The sequence below is a fragment of the Aphanomyces invadans genome (assembly GCF_000520115.1).
Source record: "Aphanomyces invadans strain NJM9701 unplaced genomic scaffold supercont1.95, whole genome shotgun sequence".
Lineage (NCBI taxonomy): Eukaryota > Oomycota > Saprolegniomycetes > Saprolegniales > Verrucalvaceae > Aphanomyces > Aphanomyces invadans.
In genome coordinates this window covers 1-19,219 of record NW_008580240.1, presented here as the reverse complement: position 1 = coordinate 19,219, position 19,219 = coordinate 1, and the positions used below count along the sequence as shown (strand labels likewise).

Below are 19,219 nucleotides of genomic sequence, written 5' to 3'. Positions count from 1 at the left end.
GTACTGTTATCCGTACACATGTCAAAGATCTTCATTGACATTGAAGATCTCCATCCAAAGGTTGCAGGCGACCTCGCAACAAGTCGCCTAGGTTGCTACCGACTCTCCCCACGAGTCGCCTTAACTTTCCATATTCACGTAGCAGAGCTAGATAGCATAACCCTGCCAATTCATTCTTCATTTTACCTACTCCTCCTCTGCGTGTGCCCGGCTACAACTACAGTACCGTGAAAAAGCAGATAAGCTACGCGACCGACTCGATCGTCATGGCCAGAGCGACAGGCTTTATCGTGATGCCAGCCGCCATGGGGTTAATGTTAGCGTCTTGCGTCAACTTGAAAGTGTGGTTGAGCACGAGGTTGGCCACGACGACTTGCAACTCCGCCATGGCGAAGCGCATTCCGATGCAGTTCTTTGGACCAGTGCTAAACGGCATGTAATAATACGTATTGCCATGACCCCCGCGCAATGCCTTGTCCGCTGCAAACGTCGCCGACCCGTCGACAAACCGATCTAACGTAGAGCTTGAGATTTCCCCGTGTCCATCAATCTTGGTGGAGTCTGTACCCAAGATAAACTCGTTCGGCTGAGTCCAATACTTGGGGTTGCGGTGCAGTGCCCCAACGTTCACAGTCGTTACGGTGCCCTAATCGAATGATCCCTCAGAACCACTCGTTCATGTGGTGCAGGGACAATGCTAACCTTTGGCACACGGTAAGGCTTGCCGTCGGCCATGGGCAGCAAATCGTCTTGCATGCACAAACGAGGGGCCAAGAGTGAGACGGAGGGATACAATCGCAACGTTTCTTGGATGAGAGCCAACACATATTTGAGTTCGCCCAACGCGGACCATCCAATTGTCTTGCCGTGCTTGGCTGCAGCTTGGCGACACTCTGCTCGGACCGTCGCTTCGGCTGTGGGGTGTGTGGCCAGCATTGCGAGCACCCAGGCCAACGTGCAACTCGTGGTCTACAATCGCATTCCACATTACCAAGCGAGGTACATATCGTGAAATGAGTTGGTACCTCGTGGCCAGCCAACATGAACGTCATGACGTGGGTTCGAGCTTCCTCTGCCGACACGGTGTGCTCACCGTCGAGCATTAGGTCTAGCAAATCCTTGGACGCAGACGGCGCCGTGGGAGTCTTCAACTTGGTCGCAATGACGTTGTCGACGGCCTCGTACAGCATTCGCTTTGCTTGGCGACGTCGAATCAGGCGAGGCAGTGGCCAGCTGCGGAAGCCTGGAATGAGGAGGGCCCCGACGAAGTGAAGGAGGTCGTGGGGTTCGTTCATAACTTTGTACGCCTCGATCACCCGTTCGTTCTCGTTCTTGAGCGAACCAAACTTGTAGCCGAACGCCGCGACGCCGATGATGTCGAGCGACATCTTTGTCAACACTACAACCCCCCACGGTTTTGCAAAGCTGATCTCACGACCGAGTGAGTAGAGATTTACGTACTCTCCAGCATGTCCACGGGAGTGCCAGCATCCACAACGGGCGTCAAATGGCTGACCAGGTGCTGCGTGTGGTCGGCAAAAATGTTGATAAATTCCTTGACCTTGGCATGTGTGAAGAGCGGAGTCAGCATCTTGCGCTGATGGTGGTGGGTCTCGCCCTCCGTGCTGAGCAGGCCATCGCCTCCAGTGAGGTCCTACCCGTCGTTGGAGGTCATGCACCCACGACTGAATCGCTCTGTACCCGAAGGTTCCCCCGAACAGCAAAGTCGCGGGGGTAGTTGTCTGCATTCGTGACGAATACGTGTTTGAGTGCTTCAGGGTCGGTGAGAAGGACGCGATGGCCCAGTGAATAGCGGAAATGCACGGCGCCGCCAAACTTTTTGACCCTGTCGTAATCCTTAGCCATGGCGCAACGAATGCAAGTTGTTACCAAGAGAGGGCGGGCTCCGGGTAGTGTCCATCGCTCCACTTCGTATCCATAATCTCCTTCAAGGATCCGTAGAGCCAATGCGTTGGCTTAGGTCCAGGAATGGCTTTCAGCGCGTCGAACCGTGTATTGAAGAAGAGGTAGTGCGCTACCATCCCGCCCACGACGGGCAGAGCGATGACAAGGCCGTATATCACAGGGTTTGCCACGGCAAGGTCGATCAGGATCTGGGAGATTTGCATGGCGGGTGCTCGAGTGGACTTTGCCTTGCAAAAGGAGGACTTGACCCAAGACGATCAACTACCTCGTGCGCGACAACAAGCGAGTGAACTCGAGAAAATCTCGCTAGCGTTGTCCCATGAACCGCCTGATCAGGAAATATTCCACAAAATTGAAAGCAAAAGAGCATCTTAGCCTATAATTGGCCAAATATAATGACCGAGAAATGACCTCTGATTGGATCACACTAGGCTCAGTCCATATAATCATATCCATTTGAGTGGAGCTATCTGATTGGATGATAAGACACTACGTCCAACGACCCCTCACGGGCGCCGTCCGCACTGAGACACAGTTTAATCCAAATGTTCAGCTCCTGTTGTGGCGCTTGGAGGTCTATTGTGTTTTCGTTCAAAAAGAGACTCAAAACGATCGAACGAACCATGAAATCCTGGGCGTGGTGCTGAATCTTTGGACAACGCAATTCCGCGAGATTCCCAGCGCTGAAGTGGTACGGTTACCTCCAACCTCCTTCTTGAATAGAAAATGTATGGATGAATGTATGGGCATCACACGATTTGGGAACTCGGCAGCCAACTTCTCTGCAGTCGCTTGTCCCTTCTCAATTGCAGAAACGTGTCACATTGTCGTGATGGGGACCCCATGCGAATCCTTCACTCCTCGCACACAACGATCGGACAAGGCCACCTCACCTTTTGCTAGCTTATCTGTGGATGCATCCTCGGGCTGTCAGTGTTTGCGACCTGTGGAGGTCTGGTCACTTCAATTGGAACCACTTCTGTTGTGATCAAGGTGAAAAACAGCATATTTTCTGAGAGCTGGTTGTGGATTCATGTCGCATTTGATTGGGTTCCAGCACCCACGATGGTCTGGCGATTGCGGTCATGGGTGCGCCTCAATGTATACAAACTTCAAAATACTTGCGACGGCAAGCTTTTCTCAAGCCACATGCATCCGCACGCAGAGTGCTCATGTTGGGGTCCATTATTTGCATTTTATATGCAACTTTCAAGGAAATGTACGTTGTACGTTGACAGACCAAAGATGTCAAGAGCATATTCATTCATTAGATTGCATCGAACAATCCTCACTCAGACATATCTCGCGATCCGTGAGGACCGGAGGGGACGACGCGAATGTTGTCAAAAACGAATGTTTCTCGAGTCCATCGCGGGATAAATCCGATTGCGATTGCATCCCTTGAGGATTCGTCAAGACTTCGATGGTGGAGAGAGCACATTGTGCGAGATATTTTCTTGCCAACATCGTGAGAATGGTGCGCTGCCACACGGGGCACACTTGGGGACGCCCAGTGCCGAAACTTGGCGACAAGCATCCCCGACGCCCAAGGGGATCTGTGTCTCCTTCATGTACAATTTCTTTTGTTTGTACATTTGATGCTCGGATGGTATGGATTTCGACTTTGACTCGTGCAAGCCGGGGGGAACGGGACGTGATGCTAAAGTTTGACGTACGACGATTCGACCGCTACTTCAAACTGACGAAACGAGCCATGACGTCGATCTTTCTCGTCCAGGCGATCTTTGCGATGCGAGTTCCTGGTTGCTCTGCCTCGAGTCCCGTTGGACGAGCCATCATAACAAAAGAAATAAGCATGATTCGACGGGGACGCAGTCGATGCGTCGGATCTACACGGTCGGCGCCTTGTGGACCGTCATGACCAAGTTGACGGGCTTGATCGACACACTTTCCTGCTTTGGGTTCAAGTCTGCGGCGTCGGTCACGTGGAATGAATAGTTGAGCAGCAAGTTTGACACGACGACTTGCAATTCTGCTGTCGCGAACCGCATCCCGATGCAGTTTTTCGCGCCAGCGCTGAACGGCATGTAATAGTACGTGTTGCCTTGGCCATGGCGCAATGCTTTGTCCGCGGCAAACACGTCCGACCCTTCCATGAACCGCTCTACATGACCATAACATGAGCAACGTGGGGGTTCGAAACGTGCTCAGCACCGGGAATGAACTCGTCGGGACGGCTCCAGTACGTAGGGTTGCGATGCAGCGCCCCCGTGTTGACAGAAATCGTCGTGCCCTACACGAAAAACGTTCAACACGGTGCAGTTTCCAGCGTCCAAGTGTACCTTGGGCACAAAGTGGGGCTTGCCTCGGACCATGGGCAAAAAGTCATCGCGCAAGGTGTCGCGGGTGGCCAAGTTTGCAATCGTTGGGTACAGCCGCAGCGTTTCTTGGATGAACGCCGTGACGTACTTTAGATCTCCGAGAACTTTCCATTCGATCTTGCCGTTGTGGGCAGCCACGACTGCGCGGCACTCGGCGCGAGCCTTGGCTTCCATGTCAGGGTGCTTGGTAAACATGGCAAAGACCCAGCACAGCGTACTGCTTGTTGTCTATACGTGCACAGTCTTAGCCATCGAACAACAAGACGGAATCTCCGATTCGACCTCGTGGCCCGCGGTCAGGAACGTCATGACGTGTGTGCGCGCTTCCTCGGCGGTGATCTTGTGGTCCGTTTGGGATTCTTCGTCCAACATGAGGTCGACAAGGTCGGTCGCGTCGGCGGCGGATCGTGGAGCTTTCAGTTTGGCAGATATGACGTCATCAACCGTTTGAAACAACATGCGCTTGGCCTCCTTGCGCTGTTGAATCGCTTTCAGTGGCAGCTGATCAAAGAAGGGCAAGTAGATCCGTCCAAGGCCATAAAAGAGCGACGGCGGCTGGTTCATCATCTTGTACGCCGCCATCACTCGCTCGTTCTGGTTGGTGAGCGACCCAAAGTTGTACCCAAACGCTGACAGACCGATGATGTCCAGCGTCAGCTTCGTGAATACTGCAAGGAAGAAGGGAATAAGGACTACGTTCATGCGTCCAATTGTGCAGAACGTACAGTCGTGCATGTCCACAGGGGTGTTCGTGTCGACGACCGGATCGAGTTGCGCGCTGAGGTTTTGCGTTTGCAGCGCAAAGATGTCGATGAATTGTCGTACTTTGGCAAATCCAAAATGTGGCATCAACATCTTGCGCATGTGGGTATGGGACGCGCCCTCCGAGCTCAGCAATCCGTCGCCTCCGATTAGATCCTACGAGTTTCGATGAGTATACCTTTGGGACGCGGTCAGCCGACACACACGAAGAAACGTGCGGGTCTCCTTGGAGCGGGGGTAATTGTCAGCGTTCGTGTTGAACACGTGCTTGAGTGCGTCGGGGTCGGTGATGAGTACCTACACAGACGAACGTGACTCTACAATCCCCCGTAGATGCCTGCGCAACGACGTACCCGATGGTTGAGGAACGCTCGGTAATGCACCGCACCGCCAAACTTTTTGACCCTTTTCAACACAATCGAGTCAATGGTACAACTTTGATCGACTGTTCGTACCAGGAGAGGGCAGGCTCCGGGAAGTGTCCTTTGCTCCACTTCGTATCAATGATTTCCTTGAGCGAACCAAACAACCAGTGCGACGATTTGGGGCCAGGGATCGCGTTCAGCGGGCTCAAAGCCGGCTTGATCGAGAAGAGGTAGACGAGAAGGCCACCCACGAACGACATGAGCCCGAATACGCCGACAACGGTCGGGTAATTGATCGCCGTCGAAAGCAAGTTGGTCATCGCGAGCGAGGAAATTCAAAACTGGGTGAAACGTCGCGCCGACAACGGGACGGAATGTTGGTCGGGATGCATCGTAATCATGGGTATAGTGAAAACAAGTCAACGGGACGTTTACGTTGCCGCCGGCAACATCCCAATGTCCATGATGAGTACGACAGGCTGGCGCCGTATACACTGTCCTAGCTGCATGCGTACCTCGCGACAGAGTTTGCCACGGAGGCACCGGTGCTACCTAACCACGTGCTGGCTGGCAGTGTGGCATGCATGAATGCCCAGGACCTTCGTGCAAGGCATCTCGGGAGGATGCGAGTACATGACATCGTGTGTTTTGCGCTGGGTATCTTGTGGCGGCCAGTTAAGACGTCACAAAACCCACGATGAGTTCCAGCCCCAATACGAATCGTATTCGCCCATGCAACGGTGTCCCCTTTGTAGAACGCCAGTAAGGAGGGTGCTGAGGCGGCCAAGTCGTATTAAGTGGGAGCGACATTTCGTTCTGGGGGTAACTGTACACAACGACGCCCCTGGACTGCGTGCACGGCGAATCTGTTGCATCGTGCACGTGTCAAGGATGACTGAGCTTCCCCCCTGCCGCTTCCGTCTCGCGCCCGCCGTTCTACGCCAGCGCCTTGGGCGGGTCGGGACGATTCGCGCGGAAAATGGGCCAATCAACGACGTGTATTGTCGTTCGGGATACCGAGTGCATTTTTTCACTTATACATTAAACGATGGAAGAACATGTGAAGCGCGCGCGGACGACCGACGCGAGTGCCACGAGCACGACGAGTCTGTGGAGTTCGAGCATCCCAACGACATGTCAGCTGAGGTCAGTTGGACTCGAAGGCAAGGCGGAAGCGCTCGCGACGGCACGGTCGTCGTGGTGTGCTGACATGACACAATGGCGCGACCAAGCATTCGAACATGTCGAGGCGCGGGAATCAAGGAGACACGTGCAACAAAAGCAAAGAGCGTTTCGACGGCAGATGCTTTGCTTGAATGGATCCAGTTAGAGCATTGCTCTCGTTCGAGTTGTCCAGTCTAGCCAGTGCTGCCGACTCGGGACAAGGAGCGCTATCGACCAGTCCGACGGCTCAACTCGCACAGGAGTCTAATTCATCACGTATGGTTCTCGTCAAACATCTCAAACCTGGCGCCATCGAAGTACGTCGCGCAGAGATGACTTCAAGACCAAGATGGCGGTGGTCGACTGCTGCTTATCGGTGGATATATTTATCCTCACATATTTTCCGATTTTTTTTTCGACATAAAGTTTTCGTATTGCAAAATTCCTAGGAATTTTCCGGATAGTTTGAGGCCACTTCTTGTAATTCTAGATTTCGACCATCGACGCGCCGATGAATGCGCAGGTGCAGCAGCAGCTCCTCGACGCTGTGGGAAACCAAGTGCTGGAGTCGCTTCAAGCACAAGAAGAAAGGCTTGATGCAGAGATCAAACAGCTCGAAAGGATTGAGGAGGACGACATGGACAAGCTGCGTGAGCGCCGGTTGCGCGCCATGAAGGCAGCTGCGATGCAGAAGCAGGCATGGAAGAACGCAGGTCACGGAACATACTCAGAGCTGTCGAACCAGCAAGAGTTCTTTGACGTGATCAAGGAAAGCGAATGCGTCGTCTTGCATTTCTACAACGCCACGAACGCATACTGCCCCATCATGGACAAGCATCTGACGACTCTGGCCGAGTCGCACTTGGAGACCCGCTTTTGCCGCATGAATGCTGAAAAAGCCGACTACCTTGTCCAGAAACTCGGGATTTGGATGATTCCGTGTGTTGCTCTCATCAAGAACAAGAGCGTCGTGCACATGCTCCAAGGGCTCGATGAACTCGGCGGCACCGATGCGTTTAGCACCCACTTCCTCGCGTACTTTCTCTCGACCAAGAACGTGCTCAAGTTTGACGGGTCGCCGCCAGAGAGCGTCACAGACACTGGTGTGGACGCGCCCAAGCCCGCGGGTCCTATCAAGCAATCTGTCTTTGATTACAACAGCGACGACGACGACTACGACTGATTTTCACACAATAAAACATTGAGCGCATCTACATCGATCTTGATGAAACTTTACGCATCCTTACTTCCATTGGGAGGCATGGTTTCCACCGCAACTCTACGGCTGAACACTGGAGGTGCACGGAACGGCCTTAAACTGCGCTGTTTGTCCAGTAGCGAATGACCAGCGCCTGCTTCCTCCATCGGATGGTAGCACCCCGGCCATGCTGTGTCTGTCAGGAATACGAGTTGCCTGCATTGGTGCATGCACGATTCTCCGACACCGAGCTGCCCGCCTCTCTCAAGCTCAACCTTTCACTCGACTGCGTTTTCCATCGCGCACTGCAAACAAATTGCCACGCTTCCATACAGCACTGGCCTCGATGACAGGTCGAGCTAAGAGTGACCTGGATGCGCCAGGAAGATGCGCTTGGATAACGTTACAACGACTTTTCATTCTCGTAGTCGATGAGGCGTTGGATGAGATCGGCTTTCTGGCCTTGGATCGACAAGCCCCGCTCTTTAAGGTAGTCCTTGAGCACGTTCGGTTTGAGGGCCTTGATGGCACGCGCATCCAAAGCCTCTTCGTCGCCGCCCTTCACCGTCATCTTAGCGGCCTTCTTCGCCAGTTCTGCAGCAGCTTCTTCTTCTTGCTTTTTGCGAAGGGCGGCCTCTTCGCGACGCTTCTTGACTTCTTCCAATCGGCGAATGTCGCGCTTAGCCTCGTCCTAATGCAAAAGTGTCAATACCGAGGCATCGCCCACGAAGCGTACGGTTTGGCCAGCCAAGTGGCGCTTCATATAGTTGGCAGCCTTTGCTTCCTTCTCAAGCGTTTCACGTTCTCGTCGGGTCAGCGGTTGTGCTTCAGCATTTGGGTCGATATCCTTGGCCTTGATGGCCTTGTTGGAGGCAGGTGCAAAGTTGGGGTTCTGCACCTGGATGATACCGGCAACGCCTTTAGGCTTTGACACTCTCTTTTCTTCAAGCTCTTCTTCCTTTTCTTCCACGGCACGGTCAAACATAACGCCATCGTCGTCGTCGTCCTCATCGTCGTCTCCCGAATCGCCATCATCTCGTCGGACACGGCGCTTCTCTTGCCGCACTTCCTCCACAACATTTCGCGCTTCAAGTTCCTCCGCACTCGTGACAAACTTGCGGTTCCCGCCCTTGAGCGAGTTGCGCTTCGACGACTTGGCCTTCTTGGCCGCGGCATCGCCTTTTCCACTCATCGTTCAATTCCAATGTGCAGAGAACATGGACATACCTCTGAAAACTAATAATTTGTCCCCGTTCCACCAGTGAGAACGAACCATTGCCACTTGATATTTCCATGGTACGAAGCATTTTCTTGAATGTATGTGTGCAAGGAATGATGGTCAAGGACGGCGTTTCGGGGTTGTGGTGACCGAAGATGTCAGCAAACATCGAGTGGGTTTCAAACGATGCGCCGACGCCGCGAGGACTTCCTTGCTGTAAATGCAAGGAGCAGATTTAGTGTACCCTTTTTAACGTTTTAATGCTGGAAGCAACTGTATGGGGTGAGTGCCTGCAACAAACGTCAACCCACGCACTGGTGCTACTACACCTTCAGACGCTGAGATACACCATGTCATTTTAGGCGCGACTCATCATTTAGAGCAGTCAAAAATATGGTAAGAGTGCAAGACTGTCCAACTGTTGAACCGTGTTAGGGAGCACCAGCGCACAACAGTACACATTTTCGGAAGTGACCGATCGAGTGTGTTGCAGGCTCAACGACCGCGGCACGCCCCGCCTCCATTGTCTTGCCGCGTTCATTTACAATCACATTAATCCGTCACGGCGACCAAGTGAAACAGGCCCTGATACCCGACGGAAAAGGTCGCTGGTTCAATAGCGATGTGTCCATTCGTACTTCGCGCCATGTGGACTGTCGTCGAAGTTGACACTGCCTTCGATAACGTCAATGAAATCGACATGACGTACAGCCCCGAGCGGTACGCACCGTCCTCCACTCCCATGGCGCAGTTCCATGCTTTGTCGACACCGTTTCCAAGTGTTCGAGTCGGCTCCACATTTGGCCACAGCAATCTGCATCATCTCAGCCTGCTGGAGGATGAGTCGCTGGCGGCAATCTCTACGTTCGACAGCAGTGCCATTGCAACTTGAGAGAGATGAGGTACACGTTCATGCTTGGAACGATTCGTCGGGCTGGAATGACCACGCTGTGCAAGCGCGCCTGACTACCCTCGAGCGCCTCTACAGCGTTAGCGCCAGCGCCCATCCCGGCAATGGACCATTCTTGCTCGGCGATGTGCTCCATGTGGCCGAGAAGTCGATCTCCTGGCGCACTCCAAGCATTACAACTCTCTGGCCTACTCTCCACTGTTCCAAAGCGCGCTCATCGCCATGAGCTCGCCCAGGTTTCCAACTCACTGTGCGTGAAGGCGCGCTTAACAACCAAGGCAGTGCCTCGCTCTCTGTCCAGTCGTGAAAGGGCGGGCATGGCGTCTCGAAATCACTTTCTCTTTCACGGCAATCTGCATGCGTAGGCAATTAATTCTTGCTTGCCGTGAAAGCTGTACTGATCCTCGTGATGCCATTGGCCAACAAGTAGCCAATCCAATTGCTCTACTTGGCCACATGAGTTTTATCCACCAATCACAGCGATGCTTTGCCATCCAAAACTAATTTGGACGAGTGTGTTGGCTGCCCCGATGCCATTCCACAACCTTCCCTGCAGAAGCAAGTCCAAGCAACCATGCCTGACTTTGTCCCCTCGTACCCATCGGTCGACTACGCTTCGATGTCGGCTGAGAAACTGGCTGCGTACCATGACCCGTCCAACGACGGCACCGTATACCTGTTCAACAACATCGTGTGCCCCTTTGGCCATCGCGCGTTGTGGACCGCGGTGGAAATCAACGCGCCATTTCACGTAGTTGAAGTGTCGCTCAAGAGCAAACCTGCGTCGTATAGCGAAATGTTTAACCGATACGGCACGGTGCCGTATTTGTTGGACAATGGTTTCGCTGTCTACGAGTCGGCGATAATCGCGCAGTATTTGGACTTCAAGTTTAACAATGGCGAGTTGCACCGCTCCAACGACCCCCAGGCTGCGTCGCTGGCGCAGCTTGCCGTCGCTAAATTTGAAGCCAAACCGTTCTACGTGTTCCTCCGCACGGGCGACGCAAGGCGGAAGCCGAAGTTCGCGAAATCCTCGCGGAACTCGAGACGATTTACACCAACCACGCCAAGGCATACCGCGACCAAGGTCCGTACTTGCTCGGGGCCAACCTGAGCAGTGCAGAAATCAACCTTGTCCCTTTCTTCTTTCGCTTCGACGTGCTCTTGACCCACTATCACAAGGTGGACGTGTTCACCGATATCCCGCACTTGAAGGCCGCGTTGGCCGCTGCCGTGGGTCGCCCGGCCTTTCAACAAACGGTCCGAGAGCCGCAGTATTACATTGATGCGTACTCTACTTATGTCAACCCTGCGCCTCCCGCCGATTCGTAATACACTTCATTGACCAGTGTTCGCTCCCCCGTCAAGTCCATCATGTCGCCACATACCCACCAAAATGCTTCCAGGTAGCCATAGACTCATCGAACGGACGACAGTCCATGGACGCCCACTTGGCCAACCAGGCAACAACCAGTCCACTCGGTTATTTGTCGACTCTATGCCATCCTGCACTTCGTCCACCTGGCAAACTCCGCTCAACTACAGAGCTCAGCATGCCAAAGACATCCCACGTCGGGCGTGTTGGCCCTCATGTCCACCTCTCATGCTTGCTTTTCCAACGTCTTTATGCCTCCAATGGTCTAGCGAATCGTCCGCTCTCGTAAAAAAATATGTAGGCCGGGCCAAGCCTTTGATTGGCTAAACATCCGCCAATCACAATCCGTCTTGACGCTGCATCAAACCAACTTGGTCTTCCCAAAGTCATGCCATGCAGCAATTTTGCATTTGCATCGTTCCGCCAACACCCCTTCCCCATGGCCTGTTCCACGGACCACATCCCTACGTACCCATGGGTGGACTACGCGTCGCTCTCGGATGAACAACTGGATGCCCTCCACAAGTCGCCCAATCTCTACCTCTTTAGCAACATCAACTGTCCGTATGCCCAGCGAGCGCTTTGGACGGCGCTGGAAGTGAACGCTCCATGCAGAGTCGTCGAAGTGTCGTTAGCCAACCAGCCTGACAGCTACGGCCAGAAGTTTAATCGATTCGAAACGGTGCCGTTCCTCCTGGACAATGGATTTCCTGTGTACGAGTCGGCGATTGTGGCAAATTGCTTGGACGCCAAGTACAACAATGGCCGATTGCAACGTAAGGACGACGTCCAGGCTTCAACGGTGGCGCAACTCGTTATCGCCAAGTTCGACGCGCTTCCTTGGTATCAGTACCTCCGCACGGGAGACGAAAAGGCAAAAGTTGAAGGCAAAGAAAACCTCCAGGTGGTCGAAACCATTTTCACCGTCAACGCCAAAGCATACAGTGAACACGGCCCGTACCTGCTTGGCGCCGACTTGAGCAGCGCCGAAATCAACTTGTTTCCGTTCTTCTACCGCCTTGAGATCCTCCTTGGTCACTATCGGCAACTCGACTTTTTGGCCGACTACCCGACCCTGAAGGCCGCATTCGACGCTGCAAAGTCCCGCAAGGCGTTCCAGCAAACGATTCGCGTGCCCGAGTACCATATCCAGCAGTTCGCGCCCCATTTCAATCCCACGCCATAAATTTGTTATGTACCACCGGATTGTATTCCACAGCACCGATGGATGCCACCCACCTTTCTTGATACGTCAGGCGCTCGGTGACACAAGGTGGCAAGATTGAGTGAGCCCAACATCCCCTTGACACAATGCCATGGAGCTCGAGGCGATGCATTTATGTCCTGCACGTATCAACTACACAACCAAGTTTGAGGGTGGCTTCGAGTGAAGTCTCTTGTCTGCTCAAAAGGCACTCAGAAGTACAAACTCCGTCGGTAACACAACTCTGTCGGACCCTTATTTTCGGGCTATGACACGGCAGTGCGTTTTCTCGATCATCCTATGCACGGTAGAAAATTCCTATAACAAGCTGTCTTCGTAACGTCCACCGAGGTGACAGCATCGTGACGCTGCTATCTGTGCACACCTCACAACATTCCCTTGGCGCGGAGCATGGAAAGGAATGCGGGGGGGGGCAAGCAATGAGCTGAACGCTGCGAGAACGACGGCGTGGGTGGCCGTCCCCTGTTCGATCACTGCACCATCGACGGTGCTGTACATTGGCCCCTAGCTGTTGGACGGCACTATGCGGAGGAGGTCGTAGCACGTCCTGCGAATGCTCCTGATATCGTTCCTGTGGATTCCACTTACATGCTAAGAGACCGGTAGATTTCATTTCAGAAGAATTTCCATCATGACCGACCGCCATCGCAACAAGAATTCGTACGCGACCATGGATGACATGACCCTGACGATACCTTCACCCAACTTCTATGCAAGTTGCACTCCTGTGCCGTGTGTTCATATGCCCACCGCACGCTGTGGACAGCCCTCGAAGTAATAGCCCTAGTCAATGAGGTCGTCTTGACGTCGACGCATTCAACCTTCGCCGTAGGGCCACCAAGGGACCAGTACGGCACCGTTCCCCGTTTGAGCCACCACGGCACGTACTGGCAAGTACTTGGATGCCACATTCGGCCATAGACCACTGGGACACCGGACGACACGTTGAAATCGACTTACCACTTCACCATTTTCACGTTGAAATCGACTTACCACTGCACCATTTTCTGTGGTGGGCCGCGTGAGGTCGATGCATCTCGTCTAGAGAATCGCCGATGTCTATGGCTCGCCCGAGCTCATAACTCGATAGACGGACGAGCGACTTTGACCTCACTGGATGGACCCGGAGACACTGGGCCGAGCCGACGTCGCCACGACCTTTCCAAGGACGGATCGTTTGTACTTATGTCTGCGTCGCCGCCACCAACCTCGTTCCAGTGCTTTTCCATTAGGAGGCGCTCCAGGCGACGCATGATAAATCGCACACGTTGTTGGCCGACATTTCCCTGCTCTAGGTTGCACAGGACACGGCGAAAGACAACCACTATATTCGAACAAACTATCCGCGGCCCCGACTATAACATTCAAAGGGATGTCTCAATCGCCGCCCAAGCTCCATCATCATAGTCCCCACTCGATCGATTCCACCCGAAAATACTGGAAACGAAGTAATGGTTTCTCTTGGGATCCAAGGCAAACTGCACATGACTCTGGAGCACAGGCTTCGCTACTTGGGTCGTCCCCGCTGCTGGCGATTCCCACCGAGCAGCCCGTTGCCTCTACACGACGAACTAGATGACAGTTCCATGGACTCTGTAGGCGCCGCGCGAGTACTTTGGGAGAGCGCATCTCGCGTTTTGAACGGGATGGAGGAGTCTGTACTCGATCACGAAACTCACCGCTGAGCTTGATCGATCGGGCCCGGATACACAGCAACATGTCGCTGTAGTATAAGAGCGGTTCGTTGGTTCAGCCATAGAGTACATGGATATGCTTAGCAAGTTAGTTGGGACGACTGGTTATAGCAGGGTCTGCTTGACGGCGTGCAGATCATCGATGGAGGAGTCGTCTTCGGATCGCGCCCGATCCCCAGTCGACAGCACGACGATCCCAGTCAGGATAAGCCCAATGCCAGCTCCGTACACGATCCAGTGCCACATGCTCAGGTCCTTCATATCGCCAAAGAAACAAATGCCCGAGACAGCGCCACCCATCATGAGCGTTGCTTCGTAAATGTAAATCACGAACAACGCCTCGTACAGATGCAGCGCCATGTTCATCAGGTACAGTCCGGACACGGCAAAGCCGACGGCCGCCAGGGCGACACCATACACCAAAGGCGTCATGAACACCACCTACATCAATACGAGTCAGCATTCCGTTATAGCAGACCGCCAATCAAGCCGAACGCGGCATGTCCTGACCAACCCATACGACTCCAAATGACCGAAACGGACTGGATGTGTACCCGTGGATCATTGTGCGTGAGCCGCAACAGCGCACACATGCAGAAGAGCTGACCGCTGATACTGCCAGCCATAGATGCGAGACTAACTCGGCAGCAAGTCGTTTTGTGCGGGGCTTCTGCAGTGTCCGAGGAGCTCCCTTCGCCGCAGCGGGAGCGATACCCCCATGCTTGGAAGAAGGCGGGAGCGGCGCAACGCAACAAACCCATCATCAAGACGACGTACGTTATGATGTACGTGAGGAATGAAGCGGAGGTAAAGTGGGACGCCAGTTCGTCGACGGGAATGTCGTGCGTTTGATGGCTGCCAACACCTCCGACAACGACACAGCCAAGAAAGATGACGGTGGCTCCAATCAAGTCCTGGAGATGGGTTAGACCATCGAAATGCAACAACATCACGACGACCTACCCGGGTTCGCAGTGTTTCGTTTAGAATATATGGAGACAAAACAGAATTCCACACGATGCACATGCCACCCATGGGCGCCAGGAGCGACTGCGGCGCAAACTTGTACGCGGCGATGCAAAGTGCAGGATTTACCACCACGATCAAGACCATGCCGCCACCCCACCAGCACCGAGCTTCCGATGACTCTTGAGCCATGCTCCGACGAAAGGACAGCTTGATCATAATCTTCCCCACGACGCCGACAATGGATGCGACGAAGCTTAGGAGCAGCCCGAACGGCCACCCCAGCAGCTCCACCATGTTCCTGTCTGTGATGGGTCGGTTTTGCATGGGAGATGCAATCTCCGGATACAAATATTTATCCGGTATGTAACGAGAATTATATACTACTAGTAGTATATAAATAGATGGATCGACAGTTACAATATTCGGAATGACACCAGACAGGCATCTCGCAGCCGAAAGACGCCATCGGTACGCGGCGCGCACATGCTGGGAACGTCTGTGTGGAGGTCACGGTCAATGTGTTTGTCCACCAGATAGTGTCTCGTTGGCCCTGTTCACGAACGGGGGAGCATAGGAGCAAATGTCCAAACGAACCAGCACATGCACCATGGCACAGCTCAATGGTTTCCACCTGCACATACGTTTCAAGAGCATGAGTATGAGGCTGACGCCGTAGGCCTGACAATGGTATCATGCCATAACCTGATCAAGTGAGAGTGGGTATGGTGGATATGCACACGTCCCGTTCGCGGCTACAAAGGATGGAAAACGGTAGCTAGAGTTGGCGAAGCCCACGAGCTGCATTCAGATACCCGAAATGCCATCCAAGACCATGAGCATTCGCGTTTCACCAACAAAATCTAGGGCTACTTGTCCCAAGGTTTGGCCTGCACTGGCACGGATACCTTTTGATGAGACCACTTCAAGGTTGCGCTCGTCATGGTCCAGTGGGAGGACCATCTATATTTTTCACAACCACGCTTCAGCGGAGCATAGTGTGGCGGATATTGTAAGTAAGACCACTATTTCAGCATTTCAAAGCGCAAATTATCCTAATACATCACAGTGACAATGGATTGAATATCGCTACTAATGGTACGCAGTCAAAATAGAATTTTTACTGAAAATATAGCCTTTAGAATATACGCAATTCAACACCTTACCGCCAACTCATCTCCGAGCGACTTGAGCTTGACACGATGTGATGTTGGTGCAATCGGATTGGTGCATTTTTACCCTACAAAGCGTTTGGCCAAACAAATGAGATACGTTTTAAGGGAAATTTTGAATCCAATTGTTGAGTATCCCAGCATCGGGGAAATTCCTGTATGCTGATTGGCTGATGTGCATGAAAGAGGGGAATTCTGTTTGTGCAACCATTCGTGTTGGTCCACGAATGTGCGATCCTTGGACATGTTTCCATTTTCACATATTGCGAGCGCAGCCAAGATGTTGACCGCCGCCCGACGAGCTTCCCACCGTGTGGCTGCGTCCAAGGCACCCCGTCGCACCTTCTCGTCCACCACTGCCATCCCGCAAGACAAGGAGCGTTTGATCATCTTTGACACGACCCTGCGCGACGGCGAACAGTCCCCTGGCGCCACGATGAGCTTCAAGGAAAAACTGCACATTGCCAAAGGCCTCCACGGGATGGGCGTTGACGTGTGCGAAGCGGGGTTCCCGATCGCGTCTCCAGGTGACTTTGACGCGGTGTCCGCGATCGCCCAAGAAATCGGGCCGCTGTCTCGTCCTTCGAACCCAGACTTTATGACGATTTGTGGGTTGGCACGCGCGACGGCGAAGGACATTCAGCGGTGCTACGACGCTGTCAAGCACGCACCGAACCACCGCATTCATCTGTTCCTTGCCACGTCCGACATCCACCTCAAGTACAAGCTCAAGATCTCACGAGACGAATGCATTCGTCGTGCCGTCGAGGCAGTGCAATTTGCCGCGTCGTTGAGTCCACAAGTGGAGTTTTCGCCCGAAGACGCTGGACGGAGCGATCCGGACTTCCTCTGCGATGTGCTTGCCGAAGTGATTGCGGCTGGCGCGACAACGCTCAACATCCCCGACACCGTCGGATACACCGTGCCTGACGAGTACGGTGCGTTGATTGGTTACTTGATCAAGAACACACGTGGCGCGGACAAGGCCGTGTTTTCAACGCATTGCCACAATGACTTGGGGCTCGCGACGGCCAACACGCTGGCGGGTGTGCTGAACGGCGCGCGCCAGGCCGAAGTCACGATGAATGGTATCGGCGAACGCGCCGGGAATACGTCGCTTGAGGAGCTCGTGATGACTTTGAAGACTCGTCCGCACTTGTACCCCGTGGCGTCGCACATCGAATCGACGCACATCATGAAATGCAGCCGGATGGTCAGCCACTACACTGGCATTGCGATCCAGCCGAACAAGGCGATTGTGGGCGCCAACGCGTTCGCGCACGAGAGCGGCATCCATCAGGACGGCGTGCTCAAACACCAAGCCACGTACGAGATCATGCTGCCCGAATCTGTCGGTCTCACGGAGAATCGCATGGTGCTCGGCAAGCACTCGGGGCGCCACGCGTACAGCAAGCGCCTGGCCGAGCTCGGATATGCAGACTTGACGACGGAACAGCTCGACCATTTCGTTGAAAAGTTCAAAGTGTTGGCGGATGAAAAGAAGTGTGTCACTGACGCCGACATGGAAGCGATCGTGAACGACGATTTGTTCAAGCCCGAGATCTACTGGACGCTGGACGCGGTCCACGTGACTGCCGGCAACCTCGTCAAACCCACAGCAACCGTCACAGTTACCTTCAAGGACGGGTCGGAGGTGTCGGAGGCGGCCATGGGCAGCGGCCCCATCGACGCCATGTTTTCCGCCATTGCCCGTGCAACCAGGTGCGGCGAACTCAAGCTCAACGAGTACACGGTCGAAAGCATCACGGACGGCACGGGCGCCCTCGGCGAAGTCACGGTTCGTGTGAGTGAGTTTGATACAAACCAAGCCGCCGATGGGTTGAACCCTCAGACTGGCATGAGCCGACGACGGCAGTATGTTGGCCACGGTGCGAACACCGACATCTTGGTCGCGTCTGCTACTGCGTACGTGAATGCTGTGAACCGAGTGCTTGGTGCTCGTGAACAAGCGCAAAAGCGACAAGAAGCCAAACGAATAGCCGCCGATTCTGCTTTGCCGATGGTCGAAGGCCAGGGTATGATCGCCACCATGTAAGAAAATTTTCGTTGTTGTGTGGCAATTCACCCAACAAGGAGCGCATTTGTTGCGGGAACTGGTCGAGATGAAGAGAGGTCGTACAGGATTTCGTGGTCGTAGTGATGTGGCCGATGCGTTTGTCCAGCGATTGGCAGCGACATTTGTTGCACCGAGCGGAGGCGAGGACGACATTGTTGAATACTCTTGTGGTGCTGTGATCGAGCGCGGCACTTGCGGACGACATGGATGCCATGAACTGGTTTGTGAAGTGTTCGTACGACGTCAGGCTGTCAACGAAGCAAAGTGAAGCCTTCGCTCATCTCGCACGTGCGATTTGTTGTTGGTGGGATCGAAGTGGGGGGAGACAGAAGGCGCAGCGCCACTTGTGACACTGTGTCGCCTGCCGTACCATGAACTGGAGAGGAAGCCGCCCAGGGTTGCAACCAAATCGTAAAAAGCCGCACGGGAAATTATACGGCGAAATTATACTACTGGTCCACAAAAAGAGTCAGATACTTCTTCTGATTGGCGGCATTTTTCTAATACATCGAGTTGAGGCTATCTAATTGGCTTACAAGAAAGCGCATGATCTCAGCTTTGATTGGCTGTGTTTTGAGCTTTCCAGATCGATTTTGTTGCCAAGTTATGGAGGCGGGAAATCAGTCATTGGTCGCAACGCATATAATCCGGAAAACGTAGGAATATGCGGACAAATTTCTTGGAATCGTAGTGCATACAGCATTGAATTCTCCATATGTTGGCAGGGACTTGAAGGAATCTTTTAAAATAACATACAATTTTGAAGTTATCAAATTCAAAAACATTTTATTGGAAGAAATCCTGGAATTCATAATGCTGCTTGC

The 19,219-nt window shown here is 53.5% G+C and overlaps 8 protein-coding genes across 9 annotated transcripts; 4 read left to right on the top strand and 4 right to left on the bottom strand.

Annotated features, from left to right (window-relative positions):
- Nucleotides 1–85: 85 nt before the first annotated feature.
- On the bottom strand, nt 86–2,250 carry H310_14851 (hypothetical protein). The gene is made up of 7 exons (XM_008882793.1): nt 1,891–2,250; nt 1,702–1,846; nt 1,462–1,654; nt 1,026–1,399; nt 703–969; nt 568–646; nt 86–513 (listed from the first exon to the last, which is right to left on the bottom strand). The coding sequence occupies exons 1-7, from the start codon at nt 2,127–2,129 to the stop codon at nt 245–247; spliced, it is 1,566 nt and encodes a 521-aa protein (XP_008881015.1). The 5' UTR covers nt 2,130–2,250; the 3' UTR covers nt 86–244.
- A 922-nt stretch (nt 2,251–3,172) lies between these two features.
- H310_14850 lies at nt 3,173–5,726 on the bottom strand. Of its 2 annotated transcripts, XM_008882791.1 has the most exons (8): nt 5,486–5,725; nt 5,384–5,435; nt 5,235–5,327; nt 4,994–5,186; nt 4,551–4,936; nt 4,230–4,496; nt 4,102–4,180; nt 3,453–4,051 (listed from the first exon to the last, which is right to left on the bottom strand). In XM_008882791.1, the coding sequence occupies exons 1-8, from the start codon at nt 5,713–5,715 to the stop codon at nt 3,777–3,779; spliced, it is 1,575 nt and encodes a 524-aa protein (XP_008881013.1). In that variant the 5' UTR covers nt 5,716–5,725; the 3' UTR covers nt 3,453–3,776. The 2 variants fall into 2 exon arrangements, with proteins under 2 accessions (XP_008881014.1, XP_008881013.1); XM_008882792.1 differs by having other exon boundaries at nt 3,173–4,051; nt 4,994–5,327; nt 5,486–5,726.
- Nucleotides 5,727–7,045: 1,319 nt separating this feature from the next.
- On the top strand, nt 7,046–7,811 carry H310_14849 (hypothetical protein). The gene has a single exon (XM_008882790.1). It carries the CDS (start codon nt 7,071–7,073, stop codon nt 7,740–7,742), a length of 672 nt encoding a protein of 223 aa, XP_008881012.1. The 5' UTR covers nt 7,046–7,070; the 3' UTR covers nt 7,743–7,811.
- A 252-nt stretch (nt 7,812–8,063) lies between these two features.
- H310_14848 (hypothetical protein) lies at nt 8,064–8,955 on the bottom strand. The gene is made up of 2 exons (XM_008882789.1): nt 8,494–8,955; nt 8,064–8,448 (listed from the first exon to the last, which is right to left on the bottom strand). The coding sequence occupies exons 1-2, from the start codon at nt 8,947–8,949 to the stop codon at nt 8,161–8,163; spliced, it is 744 nt and encodes a 247-aa protein (XP_008881011.1). The 5' UTR covers nt 8,950–8,955; the 3' UTR covers nt 8,064–8,160.
- A 1,505-nt stretch (nt 8,956–10,460) lies between these two features.
- Nucleotides 10,461–11,218, top strand: H310_14847 (hypothetical protein; the record flags this gene model as incomplete). The annotated part of the gene is made up of 2 exons (XM_008882788.1): nt 10,461–10,868; nt 10,895–11,218. 2 exons carry the CDS (start codon nt 10,461–10,463, stop codon nt 11,216–11,218), a joined length of 732 nt encoding a protein of 243 aa, XP_008881010.1.
- A 451-nt stretch (nt 11,219–11,669) lies between these two features.
- Nucleotides 11,670–12,811, top strand: H310_14846 (hypothetical protein). The gene has a single exon (XM_008882787.1). The coding sequence runs from the start codon at nt 11,701–11,703 to the stop codon at nt 12,445–12,447; it is 747 nt and encodes a 248-aa protein (XP_008881009.1). The 5' UTR covers nt 11,670–11,700; the 3' UTR covers nt 12,448–12,811.
- Nucleotides 12,812–14,228: 1,417 nt separating this feature from the next.
- Nucleotides 14,229–15,475, bottom strand: H310_14845 (hypothetical protein; the record flags this gene model as incomplete). Its single annotated transcript, XM_008882786.1, has 3 exons — nt 14,229–14,621; nt 14,735–15,094; nt 15,144–15,475. Coding segments are annotated over 3 exons (1,028 nt in total), but the record flags the coding sequence as incomplete, so codon positions are not given.
- Nucleotides 15,476–16,582: 1,107 nt separating this feature from the next.
- H310_14844 (2-isopropylmalate synthase) lies at nt 16,583–18,814 on the top strand. Its single transcript, XM_008882785.1, has one exon. It carries the CDS (start codon nt 16,599–16,601, stop codon nt 18,372–18,374), a length of 1,776 nt encoding a protein of 591 aa, XP_008881007.1. The 5' UTR covers nt 16,583–16,598; the 3' UTR covers nt 18,375–18,814.
- Nucleotides 18,815–19,219: the final 405 nt, after the last annotated feature.